General features: G+C 41.0%; 1 protein-coding gene across 3 annotated transcripts in view; it reads right to left on the bottom strand.

The window, feature by feature from the left end:
* wdr47a (WD repeat domain 47a) overlaps positions 1-21,289 on the bottom strand; it is a 59,223-nt gene that overhangs the window by 22,795 nt on the left and 15,139 nt on the right. For all 3 annotated transcript variants that reach the window (XM_078218190.1, XM_078218189.1, XM_078218191.1), the window contains exons 2-7: positions 15,693-15,876; positions 8,152-8,235; positions 6,023-6,107; positions 4,734-5,536; positions 2,617-2,755; positions 499-677 (exon numbers count right to left, since the gene is read on the bottom strand). In XM_078218190.1, the coding sequence (XP_078074316.1) occupies positions 499-677; positions 2,617-2,755; positions 4,734-5,536; positions 6,023-6,107; positions 8,152-8,235; positions 15,693-15,850 (1,448 nt within the window). In that variant the 5' untranslated portion in view covers positions 15,851-15,876. The remainder of the gene's footprint in view (positions 1-498; positions 678-2,616; positions 2,756-4,733; positions 5,537-6,022; positions 6,108-8,151; positions 8,236-15,692; positions 15,877-21,289) is intronic.

Raw genomic sequence — 21,289 nt, 5'->3', positions numbered from 1 at the left:
TTTTTAAAATATTCTATTATATAACTTTATGACAGATATTTGGGGGTCAGTTTAGCTCAGTTGGCTGGACAGCTGGTCCATGATGCAAAGTGACATCAACAGCATGAGTACAATTCCCTTACTCACTGAGGTTATTCATGAAGGGCCACCATCTCAACCTTGCCCCTCGCCTAAGATGTGGTGATCCTCAGGTTAAATCACCACCAGTCTCTCCCCTCAAAGGGGAGAGCAGCCTATGGACGCGTAGATTAGAACAGTTGGTTCAATAAAAGAAAGACTTGGGTTTCTATCATGTTTTTCACAAATGGTCATCTGGGACTATGGTGACTTTACCGTTACAGATATTCATGCTGACCGTCAAATTGTATTTCACAAAATCTTCATAGAAACAGATTTTGTTTACAGTATACAATGGTACTTTGTAAAGAAACAAATTGTTTTTGGGAGAAGGAATGAAATGTGGGGTGTGGTGCCATTTGTAGCAGAGTGGAAACTGACTTGTTAAGGAACTGCTCTGTGAGGTTCTGCTGCTGGCTTGCTCCATTATCTTCATTGACCCCTCCTTCTAGTAACATTTGCTGGTACATTTGCCTTTGTTGCTCCTTTTGCTCTAGATGCTGTTGATAGCGCATTCGCTGTCGATAGTATTCTTGAAATTGATCTGCGGATTCTCTCAGCTATGAGATAAGGAAAATTAATAACTAAATTGTTTGCAGTTATAAGACTGTATAAATTTATTCAACTTTTGCTTTAGATTTCAGTATACTCAAACAAAATTGCATGCCTAGTATTATGAACTGCATACAGCTGTTCTGTCAAAAAACCCAATTTGTAGCTTTGTATTTTATAACAAGTGGCACTTCTTCTAAGAACATTCAGCGTTCCAGCAAGATCAGAAAATATGGACCCTGAGAACCTATTTTGACTCATTCAAACCACTCCTTCCAACAAAGACAACTAAGCGATCTATTTATCCCTTGAGAAATGAAAAAATGAAGCAAAATTCCTTCAAAAAATCCATTAATAGTCAAGTGAATAAATGTGAACCAGCATACTGATCTGGACTGTGTTACCCTTATCTGGCACATCAGAAGGGGAAAACAATTGGGCTTTTGGGACAGGAACCTCAGTTTAGGAATGCTGTCAGAAATGTGCATCGATGTTGACTCATAGAAGGAATAGGCTCAACCATGGCGATCCAAAACAACTTGCTAACATTCATCCCCTGGATTCACATTTGTAGATGTATCCATATGAGGTGCTTGAGGTTTCATGCTTCTCATGTAATATGGACAAATTTCAATTTCAGGAATAGTGAAAAAAATGAAAATATAAATACGGGACGGAACTTTTCAGCCATTCATGCCGGCGGGATCTTGTGGTCCCACTGACGGTGCACGCCCGTCACAGGTTTCATGGCAGCAAAAGGTGGATTCCACGGGAAACTTCGTTGACAATAGTGGGTCCAGAAGATCTTGCCGCTGGCCACTGCCATGAAACTTGCAGCGGGGGCGGGTGGAAAATTCCACCTATGCTGTTTGTTTGGAAATTTTACCCTTTTTTCTTTAGAAGCGAAAAACCTGTGAATATTTGCAACCTTTAGTTGTGCTTTAAAATCAGACATTCAAAAGTTAACACTACAGGATTTTTAAAAAGGGATAATAAGCAAACACATTACTGTCATCATTATGCACAATGCAACAGATAATAATCAATAGCATTTCCCAGAAACAAAGCCCAAGTTCTTCACAACACAGTTCAGAATAATTGAGTAGTAGTCGAGTCTGCTTAATGAAATAACTGTTGAACTGACCAAATGGACCATATGTACAACAACAATAGGGGAACTCCCCTTATACACTTATGATATCAAATACTTTTGAAAACATTTGCAATTATCTTTAAACAATACTTTAATTTCATTGCACTATGATTTTTAAAAACTAAATTAGCATTCTGAACTAATTTTTCTTTAAGATTGAATCATGTGATTACTTTTCTAACTATTGCCAAACTAGTGAACATGCAAGTCAAACAAATTACTAAATGAACAATATTGAGCAGCTTGAGATAGGCTATTGGGAATTGGAGAATTTGGAGCTGTCATAATCTTTAATATGAAATTATTGGGTGGAGCACAAATCATTAGCTCAACGTTTAATTGGAGATATGAATGATCAGTTTTATTGATGACAAGGTAGGCAAACAGAGGAACAAAAAAAAAAAATCACTCCTGCTTGCTAGAAATTTCTCCCAAATGATCTGCATCACAGGATCCCTTACAATTTATTCCAAGCTCCACTCCTCCTTTATTGACCAGACCCACACAATGAAAGCAATTTGCAATGTCATAGAGTTACAGGATTATAACTTGTAGCAAATAGATTAATGGTCAAGAGTTCAGCCTTTTCCTAACCAGAAATCTCTGATACTTACCCTCGAAACCACAGTGCTTAAGTTTTATTTTTTGGAAGATGGACAATTTTCACATAAATGCAAGCAGTCATAGCATACATCGGCAGGCACTTTTTTTTGTCTCTGAACAAAAATTGCATGATATGGGTTAAAAGAAAATACCTCAAAAGATAGTATTAATATAATAAATCTAATATTCACCTCATTATTTTCCATTTTCGAGGTGGCTGCATTTGGTGCTACTTCTATGGAGTTAACAAGTGATGCTCCATCCTGAATCAAAGTTTCACTGTTACCACTATTAGTAGAATGCTGAATTCTGGGTACTGGGGAGTCTGTCCTATAAGATACGGTGAAGGAGTGGAGAGAAAATGAAAAAGGAACTGAATGATCAAAATAATTAATCAATTATAATAATTATTTTTAAAGAACATGGAAAAACCAAACAGGGAGATAGGAACTATTCCCCTCGAAAGCATTATTTGTGCTTTGTGTCCAAAAGATCTTCATCCTGACAAAAATCAAAAGATTACACTGAATTTAGAATCCTTAGAGGTGAATAAACTTCTAAACCTGTATGTCAGAGTGAAGAAATAGATACGATCTCGTCATGCAACCATCACATGGAAAATGGAACTGGCACAGCATACTGAAAAACCAATTTCCCATGCTGAACATTCCATGTGATAGAAATCACACCACAGATGGGTGCAAGTGCTTTGAAAAGTATGCATTTTTCCAATGTTTTGATTTTACTTCAGAAAGGGGATTTTAATTTTCATAATGATTGGGAAAACCAATTAGTGTATCAGAAAGGTAGTGAACTTCTTAGTGTGCCTGAGATAGTTTTCCACAGTAATAGTTCTTAGATCCTACAAGGGGACAAGTCATATTAGATTTATTAAAGAGCAATGAGCCAGATTTAGCTAACAGCTTAATGGTCTTTACTTAATAGTGTTGAATATATATCTTCCATAACATACATTCAGGGTTCGAATGCACATTCAAGGCTTTCAAAATCTGTTGTCTTTTTCCTTTGCTTGTCTGATTTAGGGTAATACACCCTAGCGGTCCATCCCCAACAGTGTTAATAGTGTTGCTACCCTTATCACTTCAGGCTTCTTTAATCAAGTCTTTTGGAATTTCAGTTTTGCCATTGTAACTGGAAAAACTGGGAGTTTTGTCATTCATCATTTTTCAATTGGACTGGAGATGGGATTGGAAAATTTACTGCAGCCACTCACTCAGTATTTACTTCCTTTGCTTTGCAGTCAGTAATTTCACTTGCAGCCTGTGTGCACTTTTCTTTTGGTTTCTTGCAGACTGTTTTTCTTTATCTTTTCAGCAGCTGTTTTGTAGATTTTGAACCTGTGTCCTGGGTTCTCAATGTCTTTTCTGCTCCTTTTGAAAGTTTAAAAAATCTATTTTTTGCCATTCTCTGTCAATGTTCAATTCTAAGGACAGTGGTCTTCATTACTGTATTTCTGAGAGAGGATTTTACTGAGCTGATCTTGAGATGTCTGCCTCATGACAGGGACGCATAACTACACAAAGCCTGAGGTGTCAGACTGGTTACATTTCAAAACCCAAAAAGATGACATGGTGGGAGTGAGGGGGGAAGAGAACAAACACTTTAGGGTCCGAGAGGAGTTGAAAAATCACCTTCAAATGCATTTATCTTGTGATTTGCAGAAGAAACAACCAAAGTTAAATTCCTTTCCTATCCAGGATTCAAACTCAGGTTTTTCACATGAGCATTTTTTCATTCTCACCAGTTCTAGCTACTTGCCTGGAAAATGAGTTTTTACTTCACTGCACCATTCCTATGATTGCCTCCTAATTAACCAGTTCACCTTCTTTCCATATAACAAACAGTATGTTGGGAAAGTATAAATAGTCACTTGGTAGTACAGAACTTGAGTATTGCTAACAAAAAGAGACATGCTGCCAAACCTTTCATCTTGCACTCATCAGGACAATACAAGAATGCCAATTTTCAAAGAGACTAGCTATGTATAATGTCCGAGAAAAGGGTGGAAATCAATACTTTTTCTCATGCATTATAAATTATGATTGCTCCCTTTGCAATTTGGTGTTCTTGTGTCAATCCTGATGAGTGCAAGCCAAAAGGCTTTAATAATATATAACTTCATCAAGAAAAATAAACATTAAAACATAGATGAAAATGTTTAATGGACTGTTCTAAACTTTAATGGTATATTTACTGTAAATGATTAACATATTACAAGACATGAAAGTTGATCCAAAACGTTTTATCTAAAAAGTAAACATATAATTAAGTACAAAAATAAACTAACCTTTCTGGCGATTCCTCATATATGCTGTGACAGTCTGTGTTTTCCAGCATAAGGCTTCTGGAAAGATTTTGCGTGCCAGGATAATGAAAGTTTGCAAAAGAATGAGACATTGGAGAACTTCTGTTCACTATATCAGCATTCCGCTTCTCCTGGCTAGTCAGACCATACGACAGACCGTCTAAAGCTGGGTTCAAGGAACGTGACATATATGCATCAGCAGATTGTGGGCGCCTCATTGGGGACGATGGGTAAGGAGACAGTTTATTAATTAGCGGTGTTAAAATATCAGAGTATGAAGACCTTGTGGGTTTTACAAGTTTATCTGTATGGATATTCAAAATCTTTTGTTCAAAAGCACAGGAGAAAGTATCGGGTGATAAATTTTGAAGCCATGAGAGAAGGCTCAAATCCAGATCATCACACCCGTTTCCACACAGCAAATCAATTCCAAGCAGTACTTCACTCTCACTGATTTCTTCACCAGTGGCTCTACTTTGACAGAACTCCACACAAGACTCGTAGAGCAAACCTTTAATGACAAGTTGAAATAATCTGTTATTGCTGGCTTTGAAACCAGCTTCACTCAACTTTCTGTCAGCTGGGATGAACTCTGCCACCATGACACAGGCCTCATCAAAGCACTGGACACGAGCAGTGCTGGGATTCCAATCCTTAAATTCTGCGTGGTTTGTTAAGCGAGGAAGGGTAAGCAATAAGCAGAGTTTGCTGTAGTCTTCCTTGGAAGGACAATATTCTTCTAGTGCATGGAGACACTTCACAGCCTCTTGCATTGTATACTCTAGCTGCAACAAATAATATCCAAGATCTATGAGATTTTTAGTGCAAGTATACTTCAATATGAGCCTAATTTTTACATTAAAGTATATTCATAATGCTAGAGGAAATATCCTTCTGAACAGGAGATCCAAACCAAAATCCTAATTTTATTTTAAACATTCATGCTCTGCCCATTTTTATTGTAACTTTTACTTCCTCAATCCAATCCCAGACAAGTATGGGACTGAGGAAAAACGTGTTGAGGGGGAAAAAATAAATGAAAAACAAACAAAGGAGAAGAGTGTCAGAAGCTCAGCTCAGAATCAAATACAACACCAAGGTTACAAGAATATTAATAACTAAATGATCAGTAAATGATCAGGAGAGATACTAAAGGCACATGCAGGCAGTTACATTTGAGCCTTGTGTTAAAAATGATTCATTTGCCATGGCATTTTGCCTTACTGTACAGAATTCCACACAAGGACAAATTCATTAGTTCAAGCACTTACATGTTGCGGTTCATCATCTGCTGACACTGCATTGTTCACACACAAGGCTTCCAAAAACTTCTGTTTTAATATAATATATCGGAATCTGGAAAATCAGATTAACTAGATTAAATGATTTTCTACCCTTTCAAAATGGTTAACAATGAATGGAGGTACAGTATTATGACACATTCTCACAATATAACTAAGGAATTATTAGAAGTCAGGTCACAAATGAGATATAACATAGGATTAATAGGCTACAATTCTTCCGTTATAAAAATGCTTTCATACATGTAACCACTAGCTATAATTTGAAACAGTAAATTTCTAATACCAAATATTCAGGGCTGTGAAATTTGGATGCCTACTTCAGCTTCCATCAACTTGTACACAAACTTTTAAAATTGAAAGTTGATTGATCTGCGAGTTAGCCCGACGACAACATATATTATTCGTATAGGATGAACACAAGTCAAAAGAATCAAGTGCAAAAACAGAAACAGGTGACGACTGGTCATCCTGACTTGAAACGTTGGCTCTATTCCCTCTCTCTACAGATGCTGTCAGACCTGCTGAGATTTTCCAGCATTTTTCGGTTTTTGTTTCAGATTCCAGCATCCACAGTATTTTGCTTTTCTAAAAGAATCAAGTAAGTGACTCATTTGCAAGAATAAATATTAAATCACAATTGTGAGGTGCAGAGAGAATAGTTAGAACAATAGTCCATATTATAAGTAAACACAGTTGAGCAATCCAATTGATTTTTTGAGAATGCTGTTCAAGCTTTTTCTTAAAAATTACATATGGATTGAAAATTTGGTATCAAGTTCTAACCATACTGCAAACAGTCACCATAAATTGTCGATTGATCTTCACTGTGATTTGCTGTTTCTTTTTAAGGGAAACCAAAACCAAGAGCCTGAAATGCTAGCTTTAAATGTTAAAAGGCTTGAATAAAATAAAGATTTAAGAACTGGAAAAAATGGAATTGATTAAAAAGAGTGCAGCTGCCAGGAAGGTTTTTGAGATGCGAATTAGCTTAGCAACAGGGTAAACATATTTGGAGAACAAGAATATAGAATTTTAAGTGTTAAAACTAAAGAAGAAATGTGTTCGGAGTGAAGACATAAGAAAGCATATCACACTTAAATGCTAAAAGCGTGGCTTCTAAGACGATTTGTAATATAGAATGAGATCAAAAGGAAAATACGGTATATCAGTAGCAGGGATAGCTCTGTAAAGGAGGAAAAGCAACTGGTGAGCCTTTATGATCATAGCCAAGCCCAACTGGAAAGAGAAGATCTCCCAAAAGCAGGATTCTGCTGTTTGAAAGCCCTATGCTGTATCAGGAGAAAGGCTTCCCAAAATTAAAGATACAACTTGTGGGTGGTAACTTTTTGCTGGATTTAGCTCAAGAGTTAAACAGCATGGAATGTTGTTTTGGGACAAGAGACATTTCTCAGAGTTTAGGAACATGATAGATATGGAATGGGGTTAATTCAGATTAAATTCACAGAGCCATTATTGTAGTTAGTATACCCTTGTTTTGTGCTGTGGCCTTTCTTGCTGTATGTTTTTACAAGTTAATAAACATTTTTTCATTTGAATGATTACAACAAGGCTGACCTTTCCTCACTGGGTTGCATATCTTTCTTCACATTATACTAAACTGAAAAATAAATGATTAAGAACCAATGTTCCAAGTTACCCTTTTGAGTTTTGGGATGCCCTTGCATTTATCATCAGCTGGGTTCTTAACACAAATGATCAGCTACATCAACCTACAAACGCAAGAGCAACTAGCTGCAATTTTAGTGCTGATTAATAATTAACTCATTAGTCTCGATCTTAATCTTCTTTGCATCTAAAATTGACAAGAGCCATCAATAGCCCTGCTTCAAAATTCAGAAACAATAACAGGGCTAAACCAGATAGTGTAGACAGGTGAAAGAGCAAAACAGTCATCTGGACCTGCTAACTAATTGCTCTAGTGTAAATGGAGCTGTTTTCAAAATGAATGAGGAGGAATATTGCTTTAAACTGTGTCCGTGGTAGATGTCTGAAATGCAAGGACATTGTTACTTCAACAAAAGTTTATTTAGAAGGAGAAAGGAAGTATAACCAAGAAAAAACAAAAATGAACTAACCTTTTTGCATCAAATTTTTCCATACATTCAAGTGGTTGGATGAATTGAAGCACCTCATCCCAATGGCCATCAAGTACTAGCTGTCTGTAAAATGTCCAAAGATTATTTCAAAGGTGAAATACTACATTGTATAAAATGGCACAATCCAAGTTTACAAACCTAGCAAAGAAGTTAATGCAAATGTGACTATAGGGAAATGAAAAGTTACGGTAAGGTAGCCCTGTCTATTTCTTTACTTTGTACTCTGTATATTGGTAGATTCTTCTGAAGGCTCAGCATGCTTACTCAATGAGAAGCTGACTCATCTTTACCATGTTTACTCCAAGTTTGATCCCTAGTCTTCAGTGGCATTAGATGGAGCAATGGTAGGGAAACTATCACTGGTTTTAGAGCCTTAATTCGGGTTGCAAAACCTGACAGGATCATTCTTTCATACATGATTCAATAATCCCTGCTAGAAGTCCATGTGTTTCAAGGAGGAATCATTAAAGAAGAAATAGCAGGCCATCTGGATAAGAATGGTTTGATTAAGCAGACGCAGCATGGATTCATGAGGGGAAAGTCGTGCTTGACGAACTTGTTGGATTTTTATGAAGATGTGACTAGTGCGGTTGACGGAGGGGAACCGGTGGATGCGGTGTTTTTGGATTTCCAAAAGGCGTTTGATAAGGTGCCTCACAAAAGGTTGCTGAAGAAGATTGGGTCACACGGAGTTGGGGGTAGGGTGTTAGCGTGGATTGGGGATTGGCTATCCGACAGGAAGCAGAGAGTCGGAATAAATGGGTGCTTTTCTGGTTGGCAGATGGTAACTAGTGGCGTGCCGCAGGGATCGGTACTGGGGCCTCAACTATTTACCATTTATATAGACGATCTGGAGGAGGGGACTGAGTGTAGGGTAACAAAGTTTGCAGACGACACAAAGATAAGTGGAAAAGTGAATCGTGTGGAGGGCGTAGAAGGTCTGCAGAGAGATTTGGACAGGCTGAGTGAGTGGGCAAGGATCTGGCAGATGGAGTATAACGTTAACAAGTGCGAGGTTATTCACTTTGGAAGAAATAATAGCAAATTGGATTATCTAAATGGAAAGAAATTACAACATGCTGCTGTGCAGAGGGACCTGGGCGTCCTTGTGCATGAGATGCAAAAACCCAGTCTGCAGGTGCAACAGGTGATCAAGAAGGCAAGTGGGATGTTGGCCTATATCGCAAGGGGGATAGAATATAAAAGCAGGGAGGTCTTGCTGCATCGGTACAGGGCATTGGTGAGGCCACAGCTGGAATAGTGTGCGCAGTTTTGGTCCCCTTATTTGCGGAAGGATATATTGGCCTTGGAGGGAGTGCAGAGAAGGTTCACCAGGTTGATACCAGAGATGAGGGGTGTTGATTATGAGGAGAGACTGAGCAGATTGGGTTTGTACTCGTTGGAATTTAGAAGGCTGAGGGGGGATCTTATAGAGACCTATAAGATAATGAAGGGGCTGGATAGGGTAGAGATGGAGAGATTCTTTCCACTTAGAAAGGAAACTAGAACTAGAGGGCACAGCCTCAAAATAAAGGGGGATCAGTTTACGACAGAGTTGAGGAGGAACTTCTCTCAGAAGGTGGTGAATCTCTGGAATTCTCTGCCCACTGAAGTGGTGGAGGCTACCTCGTTGAATATGTTTAAATCACGGATAGATGGATTTCTGATCGGTAAGGGAATTAGCGGTTATAGGGATCAGGCGGGTAAGTGGAACTGATCCACTTCAGATCAGCCATGATCTTATTGAATGGCGGGGCAGGCTCGAGGGGCTAGATGGCCTACTCCTGCTCCTATTTCTTATGTTCTTATGACAAGATTACGCTAGGTTAAAATGTTTATTGCAGTCAAGTGATGCAATTGCATGGATTGTCAGAGTTCAACACAAGTAATAGCCATTGTGACAAATTATTGGACGATGCCTGTTGTCCATAGAACCTTACCTCAGAAAGAAGACAATGTCAGGAGAGGACAGAAAAGGGAAAGAGTGGCGAAACAAAGTCTGTCTCACAATTTCAATAAATAGATTATGTTAAAACTTGTCAGTGTGTGCCTCCTATTACCAACAGACTGGTGTACATCGTTTTTCATTTTGTGCACAGGAATTGTCATCTACTGAAGTTAAAAGTCAAATTTACTTGAATGTAAACCATATTAAAAATGCATTGATTGTCACTTTTGTTGGATTTGGCAGAGTTCATCTCATTAAATTCCAGTATCAGCACTACTCGTGGACAATGGGTCCTTGTCTCCAACTGTGTAGAAACTCCATAGTTGCCTAGTTAAATGGGATAAGTTGATCCAATTAAATGAGTTTAAACTTAGTGTTTTGATGACTTTGCCAATGTCAAATACACATGTTGGAAACTTGTAATCTTTCTCTCAAACAGATGATCCTGTTGAACCAACCCCCTATAGTTATAGCTGGCATTTTGATAGTCAAATCGGCTATCAGCCAGAAACTCAGTCCCATAATGGTAGTGGTTAAGTTGCCCCTGGTTGCCAGGTACCACATTATAATACAAGTATAAAGGTATTTCACTTTGCACTTTGTAAAGAAAAGAAGCCTACTTGTGAAGTCACAGTGTAATTGTATTATACAGTACTTACAGGTGCAAAAATTGACAAATAGAGGCAACAGACTGTTAAATGCTTGCTGGGAAACATACACTTCGGAACACAGCATAATTTGGTTTAGCCAATTCTGGAAGATTTCAAGGGCTACACGACTGGATCTTACAGAATTGATTTCATTTGAATGACTACGAACCCTTGACAGTTTATGATTATAGCTTCATTCAGATCAATTTGAGTGGAGAAGGCTTCAAGGAAAGGATTCCAGCCTAACTGGCGTTTCCACAGCTTTTATGAACTGAGTGGATCAAACAATTGTCTTTCACCTCTGGAGCCTGGGCTCAAATCCATCACAGGCTGATGAACATAAGAGCATAAGAGCTGGAAAGGAAGATCATTGCTAACATTCTATCTCAATGCCATCTATCTCCATATATCTTTATACCTAAAACATTATCTGCCTCTGTCTTGAATATTCAATGACTGGACATCCATAATTCACTGGGGTAGACAATTTCAAAGATTCTCAATGCTTTTGGGTAAAGAAATTTGTCCTCTCAGTTCTAAATGGCCAAATCTTGATTCCAAGACTGCAGCCCCATGTTTTAGATTTCCCAAGCTAGGGGAAACATTTTCTCAGCATTTTGTGTCAAGGTCCTTATAAATTATGTTTGCTTCAATTAGATCAACTTGAATTCTTCTAAACTCAAGGGAATATAGGCCTAATTTACTTAATCCCTTTACAATGGACAATCCCCTCATACTAGGAGCCATCTAGTAAAGCTGCCTGATGCTCTACCTTGAGTGAGACTAGAACTGCACACAGGTACTCCAGGTATGGCTTCACCAATATTCTGCATAACTGTAGTAAGACATCTTTAATCATAATCCTTTTGTACCAAAAACTCTCATACCTTTTTAAAAATTTATTAGTGTCACAAGTAGGTTTACATTAACACTGCAATGAAGCTACTGTGAAACTCCCCTAGTCGCCACACTCAGGCGTCTGTTCGCGTACGCTGAGGGAGAATTTAGCATGGCCAAAACACTTAACCTTCGGACTGAGGGGGGAAACCGGAACACCCGGAGGAAACTCATGTAGACACAGGGAGAATGTGCAGACTCCACACAGACAGTGACCCAAGCCGGGAATTGAACCCAGGTCCTTGGCACTGTGAGGCAGCAGTACTAACCCCTGTGCACCCTGCCGTCCCATCTGCCTTCCTAACTACTTGCTAAACCTCCATGTTAATTTTCTGTGATGCACATACAAGGGCACCCAGGTCATTCTGAATGCAAACATTTCCCAGTCTTTTACTATTTAAAAATATATATTTTTTATTTTTCTACCAAAATAAATAACTTCACACTTTGCCTTTTTCTGAAGGATTCCACATGAATGATCGTAGGAAGTCTCAATCTGGTTCCTAATGGTCATGAATTTACAGCACAAAGATGCTCCAAATTCACCACAAAATTGCAGTCTCACTCATAGACAGAAAGATTTGGTACACGATTTTGAAAAATATAGTTACACCAGTTCAGTACAGGGGTTAGGGAACGGCACAGCAAGCTTTACTGTTAATAGACCAGCAGCTTATACAATAACAACCTCTGTCAATTGCTTAAAGATTGAGTAATCTCAAGTTCCATTTTGATGCTGCAAATGACTTCAAGAGAATGTTCTGGAACTAACACTCTCAAACAAGGCAATAGAAGGGAACAGTGGCACGGTAGCACAGTGGTTAGCACTGCTGCTTCACAGCTCCAGCGACCTGGGTTCGATTCCCGGCTCGGGTCACTGTCTGTGTGGAACAAAGAACAATACAGCACAGGAACAGGCCCTTCGGCCCTCCAAGCCCGCGCCGCTCCCCGGTCCAGGATTGAATCCTGAATCCAGGATCCCCGCCCAATTTTCCAGCCTATCTACATCCTAATATCCTATCCACCGAGCTGTCCCTCACAGCTACGATGCTTTGTTCATCACAACCTATTCACTCACCCCCACCCCCCCATTCCAGACCATGTGATCTCCAGGGAGAGGCGAAAACCCAGAGTGAAAACCCCAGGGCCAATATGAGGAAAGAAAAATCTGGGAAATTCCTCTTCGACCCCCTGTGGCGATCGAAACGAGTCCAGGAGATCACACTGGCCCTGATCAGAAAATGCTTCCCAACCCGATTCATTTCCACTTCTGCTTTACGAACACCATCTGAATTCCCTGCCCCCGAGACAGGTTCCCAACTATCCGCAGTCTTGCTCTGTACTGGCACCAGCAAGATGATCATAGAATGAAGCCTTGAAACGAGAAACAAAGAACAATTAGCCCGCGCCGCTCCCTGGTCCAAACTAGACCACTCTTTTGTATCCCTCCATTCCCACTCCGTTCATATAGCTGTCTAGATAAGTCTTAAACGTTCCCAGTGTGTCCGCCTCCACCACCTTGCCCGGCAACACATTCCAGGCCCCCACGACCCTCTGTGTGAAATATGTCCTTCTGATATCTGTGTTAAACCTCCCCCCCTTCACCTTGAACCTATGACCCCTCGTGAACGTCACCACCGACCCGGGGAAAAGCTTCCCACCGTTCACCCTATCTATGCCTTTCATAATTTTATACACCTCTATTAAGTCTCCCCACATCCTCCGTCTTTCCAAGGAGAACAACCCCAGTTTCCCCAATCTCTCCTCATAACCAAGCCCCTCCATACCAGGCAACATCCTGGTAAACCTCCTCTGTACTCTCTCCAAAGCCTCCACGTCCTTCTGGTAGTGTGGCGACCAGAACTGGACGCAGTATTCCAAATGCGGCCGAACCAACGTTCTATACATCTGCAACATCAGACCCCAACTTTTATACTCTATGCCCCGTCCTATAAAGGCAAGCATGCCATATGTCTTCTTCACCACCTTCTCCACCTGTGACGTCACCTTCAAAGATCTGAGGACTTGCACACCCAGGTCCCTCTGCGTCTCTACACCCTTTATGGTTCTTCCATTTATCGTGTAGCTCCTCCCTACATTATTCCCACCAAAATGCATCACTTCGCATTTATCAGGATTGAACTCCATCTGCCATTTCTTTGCCCAAATTTCCAGCCTATCTATATCCTTCTGTAGCCTCTGACAATGTTCCTCACTATCTGCAAGTCCTGCCAGTTTTGTGTCGTCCGCAAACTTACTGATCACCCCAGTTACTCCTTCTTCCAGATCATTTATATAAATCACAAACAGCAGAGGTCCCAATACAGAGCCCTGCGGAACACCACTAGTCACAGGCCTCCAGCCGGAAAAAGACCCTTCCACTACCACCCTCTGTCTTCTATGACCAAGCCAGTTCTCCACCCTCTAGCCACCTCCCCCTTTATCCCATGAGATCCAACCTTTTTCACTAGCCTACCATGAGGGACTTTGTCAAACGCTTTACTAAAGTCCATATAGACAACATCCACGGCCCTTCCTTCGTCAACCATTCTGGTCACTTCTTCAAAAAACACCACCAGGTTAGTGAGGCATGACCTCCCTCTCACAAAACCATGCTGACTATCGTTAATGAGTTTATTCCTTTCTAAATGCGCATACATCCTATCTCTAAGAATCTTCTCCAACAACTTCCCCACCACGGACGTCAAGCTCACCGGCCTATAATTACCCGGGTTATCCTTCCTACCCTTCTTAAATAACGGGACCACATTAGCTATCCTCCAATCCTCTGGGACCTCACCTGCGTCCAGTGACGAGACAAAGATTTGCGTCAGAGGCCCAACGATTTCACCTCTCGTCTCCCTGAGCAGCCTTGGATAGATTCCATCAGGCCCTGGGGATTTGTCAGTCTTTATATTCTCTAACAAACCTAACACTTCCTCCTTTGTAATGGAGATTTTCTCCAACGGTTCAACACTCCCCTCCGAGACACTCCCAGTCAACACATCCCTCTCCTTTGTGAATACCGACGCAAAGTATTCATTTAGGATCTCCCCTACTTCTTTGGGCTCCAAGCATAAGTCCCCACTTTTGTCCCTGAGAGGTCCGATTTTTTCCCTAACAACCCTTTTGTTCCTAACGTATGAATAAAATGCCTTGGGATTCTCCTTAATCCTGTCTGCCAAGAACATTTCGTGACCCCTTTTTGCTCTTCTAATTCCCCGTTTGAGTACTTTCCTACTTTCTTTGTATTCCTCCAGAGCTCCCTCCGTTTTTAGCTGCTTGGACCTAACATACGCCTCTCTTTTCTTTTTGACCAGTCCCTCAATTTTTGGAGTTTGCACATTCTCCTTGTGTCTGCATGGGTTTCCTCCAGGTGCTCCGGTTTCCTCCCACAGTCCAAAGATGTGCGGGTTAGGTTGATTGGCCATGCTAAAGTTGCCCCTTAGTGTTCTGAGATGTGTAGGTTAGAGGGATTAGTGGGTAAATATGTAGGGATATGGGGATAGGGCCTGGGTGGGATTGTGGTCGATGCAGACTTGATGGGCCAGATGGCCTTTTTCTGCACTGCAGGGTTTCTATGATTCTATGATGAAAGATATATTCCCAATATTGAATAATAAAATATTTAACCAAAAGCAAAATGTTGTAGGTGCTAGAAATCTGAAATAAAAACAGAAAATGTTGGAAACACCAAGCAATATATGAAACATCTGTTTCAGGTCAATGACCTTTCATGAGAACTGGAAGATCTTAGCAATTAAGAGCTTTTAAGCAAGCACAGCACCAAGCAAAAGGAGGGGTGGAAAAAAACAAAGCCAAAGCACTGAGGGCAGGAGTTAACAAATAACAAAGGTGATGATGGTGCAAAGCAAATAAAAGGACAAGTAAATGAACATAAGATGAGTCTAACAGGGGATGTAAATTATTACAGTAGAATTTAACATTTACATTTAAAAATGTTACTTCATCCATGACATACTAAAATTAAAAATTTTAAATAAGCTCTCAACTGTACCACATACCTGAGGAAGAGCATGTCATCAGAATAGAGTCCATTTATAACACCACTCTCTTTCTCAAGAGATAGCATACTAATATGGAGTTTCCTTGAATTAAGAAAATCCAGGATCAGTTTAATTATTTCCGCCTCTTTAACATTTATTGTCTCCTCGGCTGTCATGATTACAGCTTTCCAAGTGAACTGACCTATAAACAAAGCATACAATTTGAGTGCAATTTTTTTTTTTAAATGCCAACATTTGTGTGCTTTGCACTGACATTATTTCATTCTTTGAGCCATAAGTTCTAGCCTTGATAGTTCTGCAAAGTAAGCAGTTTTTAATTAGAATGTGGAAGGTAGACAGATTTCTCCAATAGGCAATACAGATTTTCAAAATGTAGAAAATGTGTTTTCAAAATATCCTGTATGTACACAAGTATAAATATCTTTAAATCAAATTTCCAGTTTATTGTATAATATGCACTTTCATTTGTGACATAACATTTTTTTTAAAAATAGAGCATATTTTTTTGTCAGAGGAATTTTGACAGCTGTTAAATACTGCAGACTTCATTACTATTGCAGAGGCACCAGCAATAATGCAAACATTCCAACGAGCATCCAGCTATAGTATTAAGTATGACAGAGTCTGTACCTTTAGCATCCAATCCAGCACATTTCCACATCAAAGCTATTGCAAGCCTTGCTTCACTACATAAAGCATTTGAAATGTTTCAATGTTATAGCAGTAACAGTTGTGATGCAAACTTCTCTCCAAGAAATCTATGCAATCCATTAATTTTACAAATAGTTATTGAATGCATTAGTGTCACTATTGCAATAAAAATATCAGCATATTTAGGTACTGAAAAATGATAAGTGGCCTGACACATCTGAACATTACAGTATGGCAGGATGAATATTCAAGTCTTCTACTCTGCTGAGTCGTGCATATCACTTTATTTTCTCCCCATCTCCCCACAGGATGTGGGTGTTCTCTAGCCCATCCCTAATTGATCTTGAAAAAGGTGGTGGTGAACCACCTTCTTGAACCGCAGCAGTTCACATGGCGTAGGTACAGCCACAGTTCCTGTGCATCAGTCAGTCATCTCGAGTCACTCTCTTGGGCCTCAAATCAAAGTTTATTATTGTCACAAGTAGGCTTACATCAACACTGCAATGAAGTTACTCTGAAAATCCCCTAGTCGCCACACTCACGGTGCCTGTTCAGGTACACGGAGGGAGAACTTAGCATGGCCAATGCACCTAACCAGCATGTCTTTTGGAATGTGGGAGGGAACCAGACCACCCAGAGGAAACCTATGCAGACACAGGGAAAACGTGTAAATTCCACATAGACAGCGACCCAAGCTGGGAATTGAACCCGGGTCTCTGGCGTTGTAAGGCAGCAGTGCTGACCACTGTGCTGTAGAGGTAGAACACCTAAGTTTACTTGCATTTGATTAGTCTCTTTAGGAAAGGAAAGAAGAGATGGACTTGCTGAATGTTTTGGAAATTAAAAGGTAGAAAAACAGGTGATTTAAAATGGAACTGACTGAAAAACTAAGCATGGGCACAAGTTCTGTGGTTCAATGAAAAGTTCAATTGGTTAACTCCTGTGTTGTCAATTATTTCAGGCTCTCAATTACCACAGACTGTTTCTAAAATAACTATGAAGCTACAATAGGACCTTCCTAAGAAAAAGTAAAATAATTTCAGGAGGTGTTTTAGACCAAATGGCCACCCAAGATTACTGTTGTTTCCAAAACTAAGAGATTGATTCATATGTACATCAATTCATTCACTCCCCCCACCACCAACGTATACCATCTTAAAATGCACTGTAGGAACTCACCAAGGTTTGACAGTACCTTTCAAACCCACAACCGCTACCATCTAGAAGGACAAGAGCAGCAGATACATGGGAACATCACCACCTGGAAGTTCCCCTCCAAGCCATTCACCACCCTGACATGGAAATATGTCACTAATTATATTTATATATACCAATTTTCAGTCAGTTTTAAGTATTCAACCAAAAATGTAAGAGTCAATCTTTAAATACCACGGTATCTAGCCTTTCTTCCAGTCATTCAATTCCAACTTTTCTCAAGCAGCTCAAGATATTTCTTCCATTTTGATTCTAAGGTGGTTCTCATCCTAAGACACTCGGGATGATAAGTAACTGCAAACATTAGCTTCTTCTGACCATTATTTTGTGTATGTTTCTTCAGTACATCCATGCAAATAATGAGTTGTCCATGGATGTTTTCGTAAACTGAACTTTTTTCAGTCAAATCAGATCATGGCTGTTATATTTTAAGATGTCAAAAGTTAGTTTCAACTACCAGTGGATTTCTGCTATGGTTTTAAAATCTAAGACACCAATATTGCAACATATCAAAAAGGGCTCCTGGAAAATAATTCTTCATCTATGAAAGTATAATCAAAAGTATAAATGATACACTAGATTAGAACAATCTTCTGGGGTGGTGATCTAACTAAATGGATTGTGATGAAGAAAAATCTGCAATATTCACACAATATTTGATTAATAAGACCTTCAAGAAAAAAGGAATACCAAGGAATCTGCAATTAATTGTAAGTGCAATTTAAAATATCAATACTTTATATGCATATTTTGATATTTTTATATTGTAAACCAAAGGACTTTCAACTTACATTGCCTCAGACATTCCAAAATAACTCAGCATGAATAACTTTGAAGTGCTAGTTATGCCATTATGCAGATAAACATGCTCAGACATTCTGCATGAAACATAGAGCACCAGGTCATATAATCAACTAATCTGTTATTGGAAGTATTTGTTAACAAAGAATTCTGAACAGGCCACCTGCCCATCTTTGAAGAGCATTACAACTTACATCTATATAGTGCCTTTAACTCAAAAAAATGTCTCATGGCACTTGCTTCATAGAGGTTTCACAAATATGACAGGCCTAAGCAGCTGAACAGCTGCTAATATTTGGGGAGGTGGGGGAAGAGGAGAAATGTCTCAAAGAAGGCTGGTCACAGAATGAGGACACCTAAGGAAGCAGGGTTGGACAGATGCAGCAGGTTACAGGAAAGGGTACATCAGGTCTTGAAATAACTTACACAGGAGAATGGGAATATAAAGAGAGGCATGAAGACATTAGTAACCAATTAGTTTCCCTTCGGATGTTTCATCATGTATCCACCAAAACACATTTACATAGCCACATTTCCTTCCTCAGCAGATGGGTCCTAGTTTTGTCTTCCTTTTTGTAGGAAATATTGAACATTTCTTCTTCCTTTCTTATTCAGGCCTGCTCCCTCAACTCTTTTTCCAATACCTTTATGACTATATCAATGCTATGTCCCGTTTTTACCCTGAATTGGAAACTTTCATCAACTTTGCTTCCAATATCTTAGTTTCAAAATATCCATCTGGTTCCAACTTATTCCATGCGAATTCTGACTGAAATTGCATCCATCATGTTTCTGATCCACCATGATCACAAGCATCTTCTAGACATTCAAACGCTCAGACTACTGCGCTCACCTCAACCCGAGATTCAGAGCTATGCATTGCCATGTATAAATACCAAAGCTGCCCTGCTCTGCAGTTTCATTTCATCCTTTGACTTCAACAAAAAACATTTTCTCTTTCTTTCAGGCGTGAAGAATCACAAGTTCCAACAACTCATGAGTACCGATGCCCCTCCAGATCTCTATCCTCTTCACTTCCCTCTGATCTCATCTATTCTTCTAACCTTACTATAAATTCACAATACCCCTGATGCACCATCAATTTACGAGGACTCCAGCGAGTGAGTGAAAACAACAGGCTTTTAATCGCAAAGAACTGGAACACACCCTTGTAGCTAGCCTGGCCCAGACTGAGGCAGAGGGGAGGAACCGTTACCTTTGTACCTCGATCAGGTGGAAAGGGAGGAGTCTCGGGTCAGGCGCAGCAGGGGTGTGTCCAGGCATAGAACATGTAATTACAGTGGGTCACCACATTCACCCCCGTTTAAAAGAGTCCGGCAGGGTTGAGATGGGTGGAACAATATATACAGAGGCACGAAAATATATACAAGAGTCATGGCTAAAGTAAGACGTCGACCCCTCACAGGTTCAGCCTGTCGGGCGGTTTGATCCGTCGCTTGGACCGCCGTAGTACCGGTTGAGGTGTTGTTTCAGATGGCAGGGTGAAACTGCTTGAATCCGCCGTCGTCCTTTCTGGTCGGTACTGCGCGGTGACTCCGGGGGCTCAGGCAAGCTGCATACAGGAGACAAAGAAGTAGGCGGACCTGGTGCTACCTGAACAACAGAGGGGTCTGGGGATGTGGGATCTAGGGATGTGGGATAGAAAGTCATAGTGGGCCGGTCCGGGGCACCCGCAGGTGCCAGGTCCCGGATAGAGACCGTGTCCTCCCGCCCATCGGGGTATGCCACATAGGCGTATTGGGGGTTGGCGTGGAGGAGCTGGACCCTTTCGACCAGGGGGTCCGACTTATGGGGCCGCACATGCCTCCGGAGCAGAACGGGGCCTGGGTACGTCAGCCATGACGGTAGTGAGATCCCAGAGGAGGACTTCCTAGGGAAAGCAAACATCCGCTCATGGGGGGTGGCATTGGTAGCCGTACACAGGAGTGACCTAATTGAGTGCAGTGCATCAGGGAGGACCTCTTGCCAGCGGGTGAATGGAAGACCTTTAGACCGTAGCGCTAGTAAAACGGCCTTCCAGACTGTCGCATTCTCCCTCTCTACCTGTCCGTTTCCCCTGGGGTTGTAGCTGGTAGCCCTACTCGAGGCTATGCCTTTAGAGAGCAGGTACTGACGCAGCTCATCACTCATGAAGGAGGATCCCCGGTCGCTATGGATGTAGCTAGGGAAACCGAACAGGGTGAAGAGGCCGTGCAGGGCCCTGACGACCGTGGCTGAAGTCATATCCGGGCAGGGAATGGCGAAAGGGAATCGGGAGTACTCATCTATAATGTTGAGGAAATAGATGTTGCGGTCAGAAGAAGGAAGGGGCCCTTTGAAATCAATGCTGAGGCGTTCAAAGGGGCGGGTGGCTTTGATGAGGTGTGCCCTGTCCGGCCGATAGAAGTGCGGCTTACACTCCGCGCAGACCGGGCAGTGTCTGGTTATAGACCAGACGTCCTCAACAGAATAGGGCAGGTTACGGGCCTTAATAAAATGGTAGAGCCTGGTGACTCCCGGGTGACAGAGGTCATTGTGGAGAGTCTGTAGCTGGTTCACTTGTGCGCTGGCACATGCTCCGCGAGACAGAGCGTCCGGAGGCTCATTGAGCTTCCCAGGCCGGTATAAGATATCATAATTGTAGGTGGAGAGCTCAATCCTCCACCTCAGTATCTTATTGTTCTTAATTTTGCCCCTCTGCGCGTTGTTGAACATAAAAACCACCGAATGTTGGTCCGTGAGCAAAGTGAACCATCGGCCAGCTAAGTAGTGGCACCAGTGTTGCACCGCTTCGACCATGGCCTGAGCCTCCTTCTCGACAGAGGAGTGTCGGATTTCCGAGCCTTGGAGGGTTCGTGAGAAGGCGGCCACGGGTCTGCCCGCCTGGTTAAGGGTGGTGGCCAGGGCGAAGTCAGACGCATCACTCT

This window comes from Mustelus asterias, chromosome 8, assembly GCF_964213995.1.
Source record: "Mustelus asterias chromosome 8, sMusAst1.hap1.1, whole genome shotgun sequence".
Taxonomy (NCBI): Eukaryota; Metazoa; Chordata; class Chondrichthyes; order Carcharhiniformes; family Triakidae; genus Mustelus; species Mustelus asterias.
This window is presented reverse-complemented; position numbering and strand designations above follow the sequence as displayed.